Source organism: Chelonoidis abingdonii, chromosome 2 (assembly GCF_003597395.2).
Source record: "Chelonoidis abingdonii isolate Lonesome George chromosome 2, CheloAbing_2.0, whole genome shotgun sequence".
NCBI classification, from domain to species: Eukaryota; Metazoa; Chordata; order Testudines; family Testudinidae; genus Chelonoidis; species Chelonoidis abingdonii.
In genome coordinates, this window is record NC_133770.1 from 272,580,523 (window position 1) to 272,596,473 (window position 15,951).

The 15,951-nt window shown below is 37.8% G+C and overlaps 1 protein-coding gene across 4 annotated transcripts in view; it reads right to left on the bottom strand.

Annotated features, from left to right (window-relative positions):
- The window catches only part of CSMD3 (CUB and Sushi multiple domains 3), a 1,318,842-nt gene that overhangs the window by 332,321 nt on the left and 970,570 nt on the right, over positions 1–15,951 (bottom strand). For all 4 annotated transcript variants that reach the window (XM_075063193.1, XM_075063192.1, XM_075063195.1 and 1 more), the window contains one exon: positions 4,272–4,463. In XM_075063193.1, the coding sequence (XP_074919294.1) occupies positions 4,272–4,463 (192 nt within the window). The remainder of the gene's footprint in view (positions 1–4,271; positions 4,464–15,951) is intronic.

The window sequence follows — 15,951 nt, forward strand, 5'->3', positions numbered from 1 at the left end:
AGAGCTCCAGCAGCGGTGATTTAAAGGGCCTGGAGCTCTGTGGTGGCCAGAGTCCCAGGCTCCTTAATTTGTCCCTGAGCCCCGGGGCTCCTAGCTGCCTCTGTAGCTGGTATCTCTGGGGTGATTTAAAGGCCCTGGGGATCCCAGCCACCATCTCTTCTGGTTGGGGCCACACCCCCGCTCAGGACTCTGGCATAGCGGTAAGTCCTTCAAGCTGGATATAGGCAGGGTTTCATCTATTCTACAATTTTGTGTAAGTTTGCAATGAAATCCACCCTTTGCATAGCCCATCCAGGAGAACTGTGCTTCCTAATCAAACCTTCCATTTAAAAAAAGAATTCTAGCTTTATTTTTTTGAAAATAGACCCTTGAAAATGTGAACTACGTGTAAAATTATGCAGTGCTGCCTTCTTGAATCTGCAGAAGGCCTGAAATATTTGAGAAGTGAGCTATGCCTCATTCATTTGAATAGGCTGTGAAGTCTGAAACCTAAAGTTGACATTTTACCTGGCAGCATTATAAGATATTGTATAGCTCCAGAAACAGCAACTTATTTGTTGTCAGATGTTTGGCTGCTTGTGTTCCCTCTGTATGCTTTCCCAGCTCTGCACAGGTTGCTAGCACAGCAGATCTCAAGTGAACTGCCCAATGACAAGATCAGTTAAGCTATGCAGACACCCAGCCAGGTTTATTGTTGACAAAGCACAGTCCTAGTTCCCCGGATCAATGTCTATAGTCACGCTAGCATGTGTATGCCCATGACAATGGACGTACTCAGTGAATGGTGGGACTTTCCATCCCTCCTAGGCTGGCCACAGACACTCTCTCTGAGACTCTTTTTTATACACTGAGACAAACAAGTTACGTTTTTCCCCTCTGACATAGTTAGTTACTGCCCCCTGCCGTGAGTTGTTACCACCTCATTACCTTTTACATGTTGGTTTGATCAAAACATCTCTATCCATTTTACTGTCATCCTGGCCTTATCTTTAAGAGAGGTCAGCATGGTCCTGTTATATTTTGTGAGGGGATGTTTTTACCATACTTGGTATCAGGGTGTCCTGTACCATACTTCTGGAATGTGCTTGCATGAGTATCCTGTGCTTAGCCTTTCTTAGGAACATGTATGTTTTTGCAATACCAGCCCTGTTCTAGCCAGGTTCTGTGAGCCTGCAAGCAGGCAGAGTCTGTCTTCTGCTAACTTTGCTTCTTTGCTTTACATCAGCAAAGCTTGACCACTACTTTAGTTCAGGTCTTAGGCCTCACATCGGGTTTCTGATACCAGGTCTTATGTCTCATGCTCTCTTTCTACTGTACTATTAAATGTATTTATTTCATAATCCCAAACTTCCTGCACTCCTCAAAACATGCCCCAAAGCCCTACCTATCCCTGTCTAATTTAGTCATCTGCTGTTAATACAAAAATCTGTCACACTGAATGACAAGGCCTATTGTACTGATTGCATTCTTCTATTTCATATTTAATAAAAATGCTATTTAAAAGAAAAATTGTAACAGTATTTCTAGTTTGCCACATCATACTGCCACAAAATCCAGGAAACTTCCCATGCCATTTCAGTCCAATTTATCCAAGAATAGCACAAAGCCACAGGATCTGGAAGGCAGTGCTAACTTATAAATACTATGATTTTCTATCAACGTATTTCAATGTTCATGTATTAATGCTCCCATTAGTTAGGGAACTTAAATCATCATGGAAAAGCAGTTGCCAAATATGCACTCTGTAGTTTTTATTGTTGTTTTTGTTTGGGGGAGAAGGAAGTCAAGGGAAGGAAAAGGAAACAGTATAATGCAATGCTGCTTTTTTCCAATGCTTATTTTTCATTAACTTCAGCAATTACATGCTCAAGACCTGTTGGAATTACAGGAGCACTCAAAACATCCAAAACAGCAGAATTTTAATTTTCAGAAATTTAAAGATTCCAAATGAGTGTGTCAAAAATTAGCTCGTGGTAATTTTCTGGTGCTGTTGATATGCAGGTCTCTCCTACTAGTCTGCTACAGAGTAGAACAAGAGGGTGGACACCAAAGGTAGTGTCAATAAACAGTCTCAATAATAACAACATACTGTAGGAGTTTTGAGCATTAATATTAGGAGGAAAAAGGAGAGGACTTTTGGGGAATAAATAAATTTCTCCCTCCCTCCAAAAAAAAAAAAAAAGCTGCGGCATGCAAATCAAGAGTTAGCCCTGCCTCTCATTTCCTCATCAAAGTGGTCATATGTATGGCAAATTGTCAGCCCTCACTAAACAATAAATTATGATGAAGTTAAGCCTGGAAAATATTACTGCCTAGGACAACTCTGATGTCTGCGTATGGGCATAACATAGCCTAAATAGTACCCTCCTATCTAGAAAGAACTACAAGGAAAGTAATAATGCAGTTCAGTGATTTGGAGGGCTTCTGACTGAAAAAGTAACATTAGAAACGCTTATGGACACCAAGATAAGATCTGGATACTGCACTTCAGTCTTTCAGTAATAAATGCTCGTAATAATGCATAGTCAACAGAAGTCAACATTCAAATGTTTAAAGCCTGATTTTCAAAACTGTAATTCACCCTAATATGCATAAATGGTTAATGTGATTGTGTGTCCAAATTAGGTGATTGTGTCCACAAGTGTGGAAACTGAACACAGATATTAGGCTAGCAATTGCACTTACCCAGTTTAGAAAATCAGAGCACATATATTTATACCTACACCAAGAGAGGCAGGAAAAAGAGAAAGACTACATGGTGGAATGTAGTAGTATAAAGGTTTTTATTAGTAGTATTATGATTGCTACCATTGGTTTATAATTGGCTCAATAATCATGATGTGTAAAACTATTAAAACATTATGCAAGTAACCTCAGATTAATGCCAATCAATATCTTTATACCACATCATATCACCACACACTCTGCGTATGCCACTACAAGACATATTTTTCCAGACCTCAGATCAAATTTTGTAGCAATTTTATAAAACTCTTCCAATTTTTCAACTTTTTGAAGTGTGAATACCAGAATGGCATACAAAATTCTAGAAACAATCTCACTAATTTCATATACAGACATAGTACGAACTTGTATTTGACATCTCTCTGCTTATAAATCCAAGATCACATCTCTACCCTTTTAGCTACAGTATCACACTTGGAGCTCATGGTTATCTACCATGAGCGATACATCCTTTCCAGTATCAGTGCATTTCAGGATAAAATCTACCATCATTTAAGTGTGATCTACATTTTTCGCTCCTAGATGTAGGACCTTCTATTTGGCTACACTGAAGTGTATACTGTTCACATGAGTACATTTTAACAAGAGATCCAGGTTGATCTGTGTAACTGACTTGTGCTCATCATTATTTACTACTCCATCATGTTTTGTGTCTTCTGCAAATTTTAGCAGTAGTAATTTTATATTTACTTCCAGATCATTGATATGAATATGGAATAGCATTGGGCCAAGAACAGATCCCAGAAGGATCCCACTAGAAACACCCAATTGCAGGATGATTCTCTAGTGTAATTAACTGATGTATCAGCAAAAAAGTAATCAGTTTTTAATTCATTTAATATTGGTTACACTGATTTCGTAGAGTGCTCTTAAAAAAATCAGAATGGTGTGTGTGGTTGAGTGAAATGCCTTACAGAAGTATAAGCAGATGATGTCCTTAATCAAACTTCTGCTCTCATCAATATCAAGCGATACCAAGTTTGGCATATTTTCTGTAAACCACACTGATCAACATTAATTGCGTTACCATCATTTACTTCTTTACTGAGTGTGTTCCAGGTCAGTCTTTCCATGATTTTGCCCCATATCAATATTAGGCTAACCAGCCTATAGTTACCCAAGTCATCCCATTTATCCTTTTAAAAGATTGGCACATTAGCTTTAATCCTAGTCCCCTGGAATTTTCCAAATGTTTTGTTTCAGGTAAAAACTATTGGTGTCTTTGCCATCTTCCCTCATGCTTCCTCTGTCATAGGCCATCTAACTCTAGATTATATGACCTGTGAAGAAGCGTGTGAGAAAAGGATGTTTGAGATCCACCAGGCTGACAACTTAAGAAAGAACATGATAACTTCCCATCAGATCTTTTTCAAAGTGATTTGTCAGATGCACAGTACTCTTTAGAGCTAGTTCCATAAGTTTTTGAAGGAGGACCAATAAAAGCAGGGTTATAGTACTGTTTGACTAACTGTGGTATGGTTTCACAATCAGAAAAACATTTCCATTTTCTCTTGTTTTCTGCATACCTATACAGACTGGTGGGCTGGGCTGCCAGAAGTACCGATTTTCTACCTGAATGCAGGTTATCCTCTCATCTCCTTGAATCTCATATCCAGGGTCACACTGAAAAATAACAGTGTCTCCAGGTTCTCTTCCATCCCCATTTCGAGTTCCATTCATAGGAACACCAGGATCACGGCAGGCGGTGGCTACAGAGCCTACAAAGACCAAAGAAATGTCAGCTTTTAATCTACATTAATCATACTGTATTTTTTTTTTTAATATCTGTTAAGTCATTCTTCTATGGTCTTTGTGCTTTTGGGAAATTAACCAAAAATCTATCAGTTGGTTACAATGTTTCTTTGATACAATTATTTGTTTTATTTGCCATTTCTTTTAATTACTGAATGTCACATATTTTATATATATATTCTGTATAGCATTTCAATACTTTATACTGCAGTCATAGATCTGCTAGCAGACTTTACAATCTGAGCTACTAAACAAAGGGACATTTTGGAGAATGAGAAGGAGAAAGCTGGGTCAAGAAGAGAAAGTTGCATAATTCACTTATGCTCCACTACATCTCCATATTTTCTGAATACTGTTTTTTTCTTAAATGTATCCATTGTTTAATATGTTGTAACAAACCTTGAAGTCACTTTCAAGGCACACACATGCACACATTATGCAACCACATTCTGCTGCACTTTTGTAACTGTTGATGTACTGGCCTATTAAAAATATAAATGCACTTACTCAGATAGAACTTGCAATCCAAGTACCAGTAAGCAGAACTGAGCTCATGTAACATGTCTAATTCACCATTTCCACACACTATTACTCTGATTGCGCGTGCAATCACAGTAATTGCTAGAGCAAATGTGCACACAGATTGATGAATATCTTCTCCTAAGCTTTATGTATTATATACTATGGCCAAAATATTCAGTTTTTCATCTAAAATACACTCTACCTACTTAAATGCCACCTACTATGCATCTGTATATATTAACAATTGAGTAGAACGACTGTGCATTGTTGGACAAGTGCTGCATTCCATCCTAATGGTGCCTGAAGTGATTCTTACATACAGTTTAGGACCTGGTGGGAGAAAGCTGCTATTATAAAATGTAAGGTTATAGTACTGACATATATTATTTTTTTTATATTTTTTTTTCCACAATTGGGTATGCATTTGAATCTTTAAGGTTAGGAAAAAAAGTATCTATCGCCTCAAAATTATAAACCTCACTTCTTTATGTGACCTCCAGCAACATGTTGATAAAGCATGCATGTATGCTCTTCCCACCCCAAGACATTTGTCATCACTGGTATCACTGTGACTTTCTTTAGAGGTTTCTAGAGAGGATGGATGAAACTCCTCTTCTCTGGGACTCTTTTTTCTTTTTATTCTTTCTAATACTAATTCCTTTTTATCTCCCAACTCTGACTTTTCAACTATGGAGGATCTCTGGAAATGAAGGCAGAGACTGCCTCAGTATTGCTGAACTGTATGCACCTGATTCTCTTCCCAGCCACTACATTCCATCACTGGATCATGGCAAAAGGCGAACTCAATCCATCCCAGAGGTCCCAAAGTGGTCATGCAGCTCCACACACACCCAGCACAGGCCACTGTATGTCAGGCACAAGTTAACCCTAAACCAGTTAAACTTATTTGATAGCTCATCTTGCAGCTTCAGAGAGTTAGTTGCCAACTGTCATGTCTGTTATCCTCACTGTATATTGGCATCTTTAACTTACTTTTGGCTCCTCCTTCTCAACTATTGTGACAAAGTTCCTCCTCTACCTTGGTGGGTCCTGCACTTATTGGCGGATTTGCTCAGCTCAGTGATTTTCCCCTCTGGTGGAACTCACAGTCTGGGTCAACTCCTCCTGTGTCTGATCAGGAGTTGAGAGGTTTGGGGGGAACCTAGGCCCACTCTCTACTCCGGGTTCCAGCCCAGGGCCCTGTGGATTGCAGCTGTCTATAGTGCCTCCTGTAACAACTGCATGACAGCTACAACTCCCTGGGCTACTTCCCTATGGCCTCCTCCAAACACCTTCTTTTTCCTCACCACAGGACCTTCCTCCTGATGTCTGATAATGATTGTCCTCCTTAATCCTTCAGCAGCACACTCACCCACTCACTTTCAGCTCCTTGTCCCTCTTGCTCCCAACTCCTCATACCCCAAACTCACTGACTAACTGGGAGGCTTTTAACTAGCTCCAGCCAGCCCTTGATTGGCTTCAGGTGGCCCAATCAATGTAGCTATCTCCACTGCCTTCTAGAAAGATCTTAATTGGCCCCAGGTGTCTTGATTAACCTGGAGCAACTGCCATTTTTTTTACCATAGTACTAGGGATTTGGTTAGCCTGGGACTAACATACCTGTTCCTTACTACTTTACTGTAGCCATCTGGCCTTGCCCCATCACACTATGTGAATTCACACCATTGATAAAGGAATAAGAATTTGCTGGACAAGGAACTTTTTTTTTTCTTTTTTGAATCAAAGAGTTGGGACACTAAAGATGGCAGCTTCTCTAAGTAATGTGACTGCTATTGCATTTGGATTTCTGGATTTGAGAATTTCCACTTCTAAATTTCAGATCTCATATATGATCTCATATAGGAGGTTTGACAATTTGCAGAGATCTATGTAAGTTTATCTGACAAACTGAACAGTTAGCTATTAATTTAGAATATACAGTTTCACATTAAACAGTCAGTCTAACTTCCATTTTAAAAATAAGAGCTTATTCTCCCACATAGATGAACAAGAAAAAAAAATCACATATCAGGTACTTAAGACTCATTGGTGTTCCTGAAAAGATAGATTCATCTGATTTTCCTTTGTTTTATGGGAATAGCAAAATGAGTTCTTACATTTGTCTAATGTGGAAAATTCTACTTGCTGGTGCTTTTATTTAAGAGACTTTTTTAAAAATGGGGGGAGGGGAGAATCTCAACTGCATCTGTATTGGTAATTTACGCACCCCTCTCATTCTATAACATGTTTTTTTTAAAGCAAATTTCAAATGAACTCTTGTTCCACACCATCAAACTCAGTATTTATCCAAACTGCACACCTCCTTTACTTAAAAAAGATGGAAAAGCTTTCATCAAGAGATACTGTAAAAAAACTGGGTCAGATCTATAGTTTCATATCCTACTTAGCTTTCTGTAGAGCTTGATAGATTTCTGCTTATTTTTAAGTCTATAGAAGAGCAACCCAGAAAAAAGGAGTGGACGCTGAACTGGTCTCACCTCAAGAATCAGATATAGAGTCCAAGACTAATATATATTAGTATTTTATAGTTTAAATTTTGAAGAAAAAATAATTTACTATCAATATTGATAAAATCTACTTTTTTTTTTTTGCATTGCTGCATATGTTGGAATGCAATTTCTGTACTTTAACAAGCAAAGACTCTAGTCTTATCACAAGAAGAGCTGGTCCCTTTGAGGTTTTTTGTTTGTTTGTTTGTTTCTACTATAAGCAGTCTGCAAACCTACACATTACTAGAAGATTTTGATAATTAAGATAGCTTGTAATACAATATCTTGGAAGTTTTATTCCTTTTTTTTTTTCAGTAATAATAACTTTTCAAGGATACAGTTACATAATAGTAGATAGTTGATAGATTTGTGGGGCAAAGGGTGTATGGATACTGCCCAGGTTTGCCTACACAGAGATCTGCCATGCTTCTGATGCTTTTGAGTTCCTTATTTGTATCTGTATTAATAATATATATTTAGGTTTGGGAGATATCACCAGTTCTACTATTTTTTTCAATTTAAAAGCATAGGGAATCTTTCTCAAACCAGTGGGATCTTTTAAGATTACACCACTGCACACAGAAACAACATGTGAAGAGAACTGATAAAAATATTTCTATTAAAAGTAAAAGAGCATATTAATGTTTTTCCCCTTATTTTTTAGCCTGCATTATTTGCAACACTGATTTGAAAAAGTAGTCTTAAATGTTGTTCTATATATGAAGTAATGTATTCTTAAAATACACTCACATGGAATGCAATCTCTACTGGTATATACAAACCTTTTGAATTTAAACTGCCATTTGTAATCTTGAAACATATTATTTTTACTTCCTCCCAGATTCCATTGTATGCTGTAAGAATAACTGAGGGTTAAAACCTAGCTACCAAAAATATTATCCTTGTGAATTTTTCTTTTCAAAAGATCCTGTGTTTGTTCTACCCAGTGAAATTAATAGTTCTCTTATTGTATTTCTAATACTCATAGTTTCTTTGTCTGTAGACGTATCAATACCAACTATCATCATTAAACTATTAAAATTCAATAAATATAATTTTCAGCATAGTAAGAGATGGTTTGTAACTAGTCATTTCTCTCATGTGTTTGATTTGCAGGGGAAAAGGAAGTGGTCAGATGCCTAGTAAAATAAAATACCCAGAATAAGAATTCTAGAACACAGAAACATGCTTTACCTAGGGCCAGATGCAAAAAAAAACCCACAAAAAAACAAAATCAGAATACAAAAACAAAAAATAATCTAACCCTGCACATGCAAGAGACAGGAGTGGGCAAATCTCTATACTATGCATCCTCATGCAATCTATGAATCACTGGAGAATATGAGGGTTACTCTGATGTCACTACTCACACAACTTTCTCAATAACTACCTTGTATACCTCCTAGTCTAGTTTTCCCCATCCTATATTCTCTGTGTCTGACACTCACTTGTCATTCATACTATTTGTATTTTTTCTCTGACATGCATTTATTATCTTTGTGAGGTGTCTTTTTATTGGATTTTTGTCTTGCTTTTTATTCATTCTCTTTTTTGTCTCAGTTTTATGCCTTTCTTCCTTCCACTACTCTCTCGTCAAGGGTCTTAAGTGTCTTCTAGCTGTATTGAAGAATCCCTTTCTATTAGCTGTTCAATTCTCTCAATCACCATTCCTATGAAAATTTGTGGAGCAAGCACAATTCTAGCAAAGATAAAGTCCCTTATAACCTTTCCATCACACCTGCAATGCAGTCTTGAAAGAAGTCTTTCTGTAAAGTGAATGGAGCTGGCTACCACAGTTTTATCATAGGCTTGTTGATAAACTGTAAAGCTCCTTGTGACATGCTCAATTAAAAATTGTGTACAAGGACAGTCTGCATTGTATTCTAATCTTGGCAGTAATTAATTTGTTGTGTAACAAAAGGACCGCTACTGATCACAGTTATTGAACTTTGTGGTGAAGTTATGAAACATACATATATTGCTGCAAGCATATGGGAAAAGGACTCTTATTCAATGTTCAGTTTAACAGCTATCACAGATCCACACAGCTCAATGGAAATATTAATAGAGTGAATGTGTGTAATGCTGACAGATCCTGGTTGTTGGCAGGTGTGATTGACCTTGGGACCTTTGGAGCTTAGTGCATGAGCCTCAACTACATGAGCTAAAAGCCACATGCCCCTTAGCTAAGTCTATAGAGCAGACTCATTAATCTCTCTCTAAGTAGTCTCGGAGCCACTAGATGGAACATAGCACCACACCCAGGAGGTGTGTGTGTTACCTAAGCATGCACACAGTGTGTGTGTGCGCATGTGTGTGTGTGTGTGTTCAGATGTGTGGGGTGTGCTCATGTGTGTGTTTGGTATGTGCATGTATCTGCGGTGGGGATTCAGAGGGGTCAAGCAACTTTTACACCACTGTCACCTCAGACAGGAGACACCAATGTAGATCAGGAATAATACCACTGAAGTCAATCAATGGCATTAGACCAGTTTAAATATGTAAAGAGATTGATCATTTTCAGGCCAATGACTCTAGCCCAATGGTGGACTTCAGTGAAATTTAGACCGGGGAATGAGTGATAGACCTGGTCAATGGCAACAACTAAGGAAATCTAAGTGTTTGAGGCTAACTAGACTGGGTTTGAACACAATGCTTTCTGCTAACACTCTATGCTCCAGCCATAGAAATAAAATAATTTAGAAACTAGGAATTGTAGAAAACTAATAAAGGAAACAAAGAGATAAAAAAAAAAAAAACCTATGACCAGAAGAATTAAGGAAAATAAGTAGGAGTGTTTTTGTTTTTGTTTTTTTTGCATATATTAAGAACAAAAAGAATCCTAACAAAAGTACTGGTCCAGTTACTAGATGGGAATGGTAACATTTTCAATAATAATAATGCAGAAAAGGAAAAAGTGTTCAATGAATATTTCTGTTCTGTATTTGGGGAAAAGCCACACGATGTACTCTTCTCATAATGATGATGTTGATGACAATGACAACGATACTCTTTACATTTCAGTAGTAACTTATGAGGTTGCTAAACAAGAGCTACTAAAGTTAGACATTTTTAAATGAGCATGTCAACAGAGAATTAGCATTCAAGAGTTTTAAAGGACCTGGTCGAGTAGCTTGCTAAACCATTAATGTTGATTTTCAGTAAGTCTCGTAACACTGGGAAAATATCAAGAGTGGAAGAAAGCTAAAAGGGGTAATAGGATTGTCATGGATGTTGCAACTTCATGCAATATTTTTGGGGACCATATTATGTTAAGTGTATGAATGATTTATGTAAAACTGTGGGCCAGGGATTGTGTGTAACTCTATGACAGGGTTGCCACAGTTCCACCAAGAACTAAAACCAGTAGGGGACAGATAAGGTGAATTACATTGGTTACTTCCACAGAGATATCAATTACTGGGGATGGTTGTATATATTGACTCAAACTGTTTTTTCCAGAAAACAACATACAAAGAAAGGGCACTTGATATTAAAAAGCTGGGTTTAAACTGACTCGGGACCTTCCTTCTAATCCAGCAAACAGACAATCTATCCCATCTGTCCAAGGGCCTCATCAAATGCAGAAGAGTTAGAAAGACATTGGCCTCCCAGAAGCCCATAAAACTGATGGGTGATGTCTGGTAAACTTTTAGCTTGACTATAGGAACTTTTATGTACCTGTTTTCCCTGTAATGCTTTTATCTTGAGAATAAAGATGCTTGCTTAGAAAGAGCAATCTGGTAACTTGTAATGATTGGCAATACACTGTTCATAACCCTCAGAGAGAGCAAAACATGGGAGCTGGCATTTAGCTAGACTGGCTTGTTGGAAAGATCGCAGGGTATGGCAGGAAGCTGTGCATACTTAAAATCCTAGTCAGGAGGGAGAGAGAAATGGGTCTTTGCCCAAGAGAGGTGACAGCTCGGAGCCAGAAACCTTAAGTGGGTGTCCTCTAGAGACTACAGAGGGGGAATATAGGTGAAACTACCCTGAAACTGTGACAGGAATTACCTAGGTAATTATAGGCCATGCAGTCTGACACTGATCCCAGGCAAGAAAATGAAATAGCTGATTCAGGACAACCAACATAGTTTGTGGAAGTTAGATCCTGTCACACTAACTTGATATACATTTTTTATGAGATTACAATTTAGTTAATAGAGGTAATAGTGTTAATATAAGATTTCTGTAAGACATTTGATTAGGCCTCGCATGACATTTTGATTAAAAAAACAAGAATGATACAAAATTAACATGATTCATTTTAACATTAAATTGATTCAAAATGGACTGATTGAGAGGTCTCAAAATGTATTTGTCAATGGGGAGTCATCATCAAGTGAGTGTGTTTCTATTGAGGTCCCTCAGGGATCGGTTCTTGGCCCTACAACATTTAATATTTTTAATCAATGACCTGGAAGAGAAAATAAAATTATCACTGATAAAGTCTGCAAATGGCACAAAGATTGGAGAGTGTTAAATAATGAAGAGGCTAGTCATTGATGCAGAGCAATCTGGATGGGTTGGGCACAAGTGAACACTATGTGTTTTGGTAGTATGTAAATACACATATGTAGGACATACTTACAAGATGTGTGTGTGTGGGGGCTCTATACCAGGAAGCAGTGACTCTTGGAAAATATTTGGGGGGGTGCATTGAATAATCAGCTGAACATGAGCTCCCAGTGCAACACTGTGGCCAAAAGGGCTAATGAGATCCTTGGATACATAAACGGGAATCTTGAGTCGCAATAGGGAGGGTTCTTCTACCTCTGAATTTGGCACTGGTGTGGCCACTCCTGCAATACTTTGTCCAGTTCTGGTGTCCAGAATACAAGAAAGATGTTGATAAAATGGAGAAGGTTCAGAGAAGAGCCACAATAATCGTTAAAGGCTTAGAAAACGTGCTTTATAGTTATAGACTCATGGAGCTCAATCTATTTAGTTTAACAAGGAATAGATCAAGGGCTCACTTGATCACAGTCTAACTACATGGGGAACAAATATTTCATAATGAGTTCCTCAGTTTTGCAGACAAAGGTATAACAAGGTGCAAAGCTTAGAAGTTGAAGCTAGACAAATTCAGTCTGGAAATAAAGCATTAAAAGTTTAACCATGAGGATAATTGCCTATTGAAACAAGTTACCAAGAGTCATGGTGGATTATCCATCCCTGGCAATTTTTAAATTGATTGGATTTTTTTTTTTTTAGTTCAAAAGAAATTATTTTTGGGAAGTTCTCTGGACCATGTTCTAAGAATCTAAGACTAGCCATATTGGGTCAGACCAATGGTCCATCTAGCTCAGTATTTGTCTTCTTACAGTGGCCAGTGCCATATGCTTCATAGGGAGTGAACAGAAGAGTGCAATTTATTGAGTAATTCTTCCTCTATTGTCCGGTCCCAGCTTCTAGTAGTCAGAAGCTTAGGGACCCAGAGCATGAGGCTATATCCCTGATCATCTTGGTTAATAGCCATTGAGGGGCCTATGGTCCTTGAATTTATTTAACTCTTTCTTTTTTTTTAAATCAGTTATACTTTTGGCCTTCACAACAGCCCCTGACAACGAATTCCACAGGCTGACTGCATTATGTGAAGAAGTACTTCCTGATGTCTATTTTAAACCTGTTGTATACAGGAGGTCTAACCAGATGATCACAACAATTTTTTCTGGCCTTGACGTTTATGAACCTATAAATCCATGAGGCATAGTATAAAATACATTTTCATGGAGTCATCTAAATAATCATGTACTGGTGTACATTCTGTAAATAAAGTTGATGTGTGACATCTTATTCCATGACTATGTCAATCATTTCTATCTCAGAAAGGAAATAACTTACTCAAGGGGTTTAAAGGTTCCTGGTGATTCAGAAGCCATGACAATTTGTTATTTGACTGTTACTTCCAAGAGATGACAGCTCCACGTATATACAATAAAGCTATTTTTTTCAACTTGTCATAGTAGGTGTAATAATGGGCTCTACCACTGATAGCGTCAATTTGTAAAATGTATCAAGATTACTTGCAGTAAACAGTGATTTATAAATTGAGTTTTTGAATGCATGGCAACTGTACTATAATTAAAGGTCCTGATTCTCCTCTTTTATACTGGTATAAATCAGGAATAACACCACTGAATAAGTACCAAAATGTTTTGATTTTGGGCAGCGGGGGTGGGGGGGTTGTGTTTTGGTTTGGTTTGTTTAACTTTATGGAATGCATTTTCAGGACACAACCTTATTGCATTTAAACTCCAAGCTTCTCAAACTCCAAGCAATCTAGAACCCAGAGCAAGTCAGACAAAGACATTTCCAAAACAAGTTTATTCTTAATCTGTCTAAGCCCAATGTGTATTTTCAAACCCTATGTACTTTAAGTTGGGGTACTGTATTTCAAACTCATATTGTCCTGAACCCAGGGCATCCAGGATCCAGACAGACTGCAAGATGTTTCAAAAATTCAAGCTGTCCCAAACTTCAGCTAACACCTTTACTTAAGTGTAGACCAAATCTTACATTTACCATCCCAAATCCAACTTTTAGGAGCAGCTCTTCTCTGAAGAGTAATGGTGCAAAATGACCACTCTACTGTCAAACTGCACCTGACATATCTGCGGAATTACTGATTAAAATACATTCTAACTACTTTTAACTACTGTAGCTTCTGTTGATCCAATACAGACTTGGGAGCAGTATCAACAAAATCATGAACTTAATTTTGATTGTAATGTGTGTATTTGTGTGTGTGTGTGATTGTAGTGTGTCCATGTGTGTGTGAGTATGCACGTGTGTGTGTGTGTTTGCTGTGTTTCCCAAGTTTTAGAGACCATTTAAGTTTTCAGAACTGGCAGTTACATAAACTCCTGTTTATTGGGGTTACAGATTCCTTGACATTGTCCTGGCTCCAAACTGAGGAATTATTAATTATTATTATTACAGGTGTACTTTGTTTCTTTTAAGAAAGAAAATAAATAGATAACAGGCATGGGGTTAATACATTATACTACATTATTTTTTATTTACAAATTTCCTACAGCTGGCTTTAAACAGAATGGATTTTAAAAGCAAAAAATACTGCACAGCCCTTATCAAGTCTTACTGGATAATTTTCAGAGCTTTTTCTTTTCCAGTACGGCTCATAATTACATATCTCTGTCTCTAAATACAACTATGCACTACTGAATGCTTTTTATTCCTTAACATTTTGCCCACAGCTTCAAAACAGTCCCAAATTAAATAATGGATGTATGGTTTCAGATACTAGGCTCACCCAGGCAGATCACTTCTACTACTAGGTATGGGAAACAGCATAGTATGGGTTGCCATACAGCACAAAGTGCCACCAAACACATTTGGCATCTATTTTATTTCAACAGAGCACTTTTTCCTTTTAGAGAAATTGGTGTCTATAATGACTTCACTTGCACTTACACCATTTTCCCCTTCCAGTTATGATTGACCACAATGTTTTCAATCACTTTATACCAGTTCTATCTTCTCTTTGGATGTATGTAATCCCTGCTTGCTTGGAGTGACACTCTGTCCCCCTCTAGTGGTGGCTATGCCAGCTAGAGATTGATGAGCCTATTGCAGCCTTGGCTAAGAGACGTGTGTTTTAGCTCTGTAAGTCAAGGCTTATGCATTTAGCTCAAGAGGTCACAAGTTTGATACCTACTGCCCATGCCCCTGTGTGGGTTGGTGTTACATAGATAAATATATATATATATACTCTCATACAAATCTGATAGCAAATAACCAAATTCTCTGAAAAAAAAAAAAAAAAAAACTCTTTGTTCAAGGAACATTCCCTAGACATTGAGAACCACCCAGTATCACCTAGTCACCAGTTACTAATCTCCCTTCTTTGGAAAAGATTACTGAGAAGGTTATAATGAGACAATGTTAAATATATATATGAAGTCCTCAGATTTTATAGACTCATGTCATTCTGGTTTTAGAATTTGAATGGAATGATATGGCATTGAGACTGCACTGGTCTCATCAGTCAATACCATTTTCTCTAATCTATCCTACAACATTTCTCTGTCTACCTACCGGGCTCCCATTACCTCAGATATACAGACCTTCCAAGTATTTAGCAAGATAGCTAAATATTGTGAGGTAGGAAATTATTGTTCCCAATTTACTGATGGGGAACTGAAAGACACCAGGGATATGTCTCACTGCAATGAAACACCCACAGTGTCCCATGTCACCTGACTCGGTCTCGTGCGGTTCAGACTATGAGGCTATTTAACTGTGGTGTAGACATTAAGACTCAGGCTGGAACAAGACTCTGGGACCACATGAAGGGGGCGGGTTATAAAGCCTGACTTCCAGCCCAAGCCTTAACTTCTACACTGCAATTTCACAGCCCCATAACATGAACTCTGTGAGACTGAGTCAGCTGACACAGGCC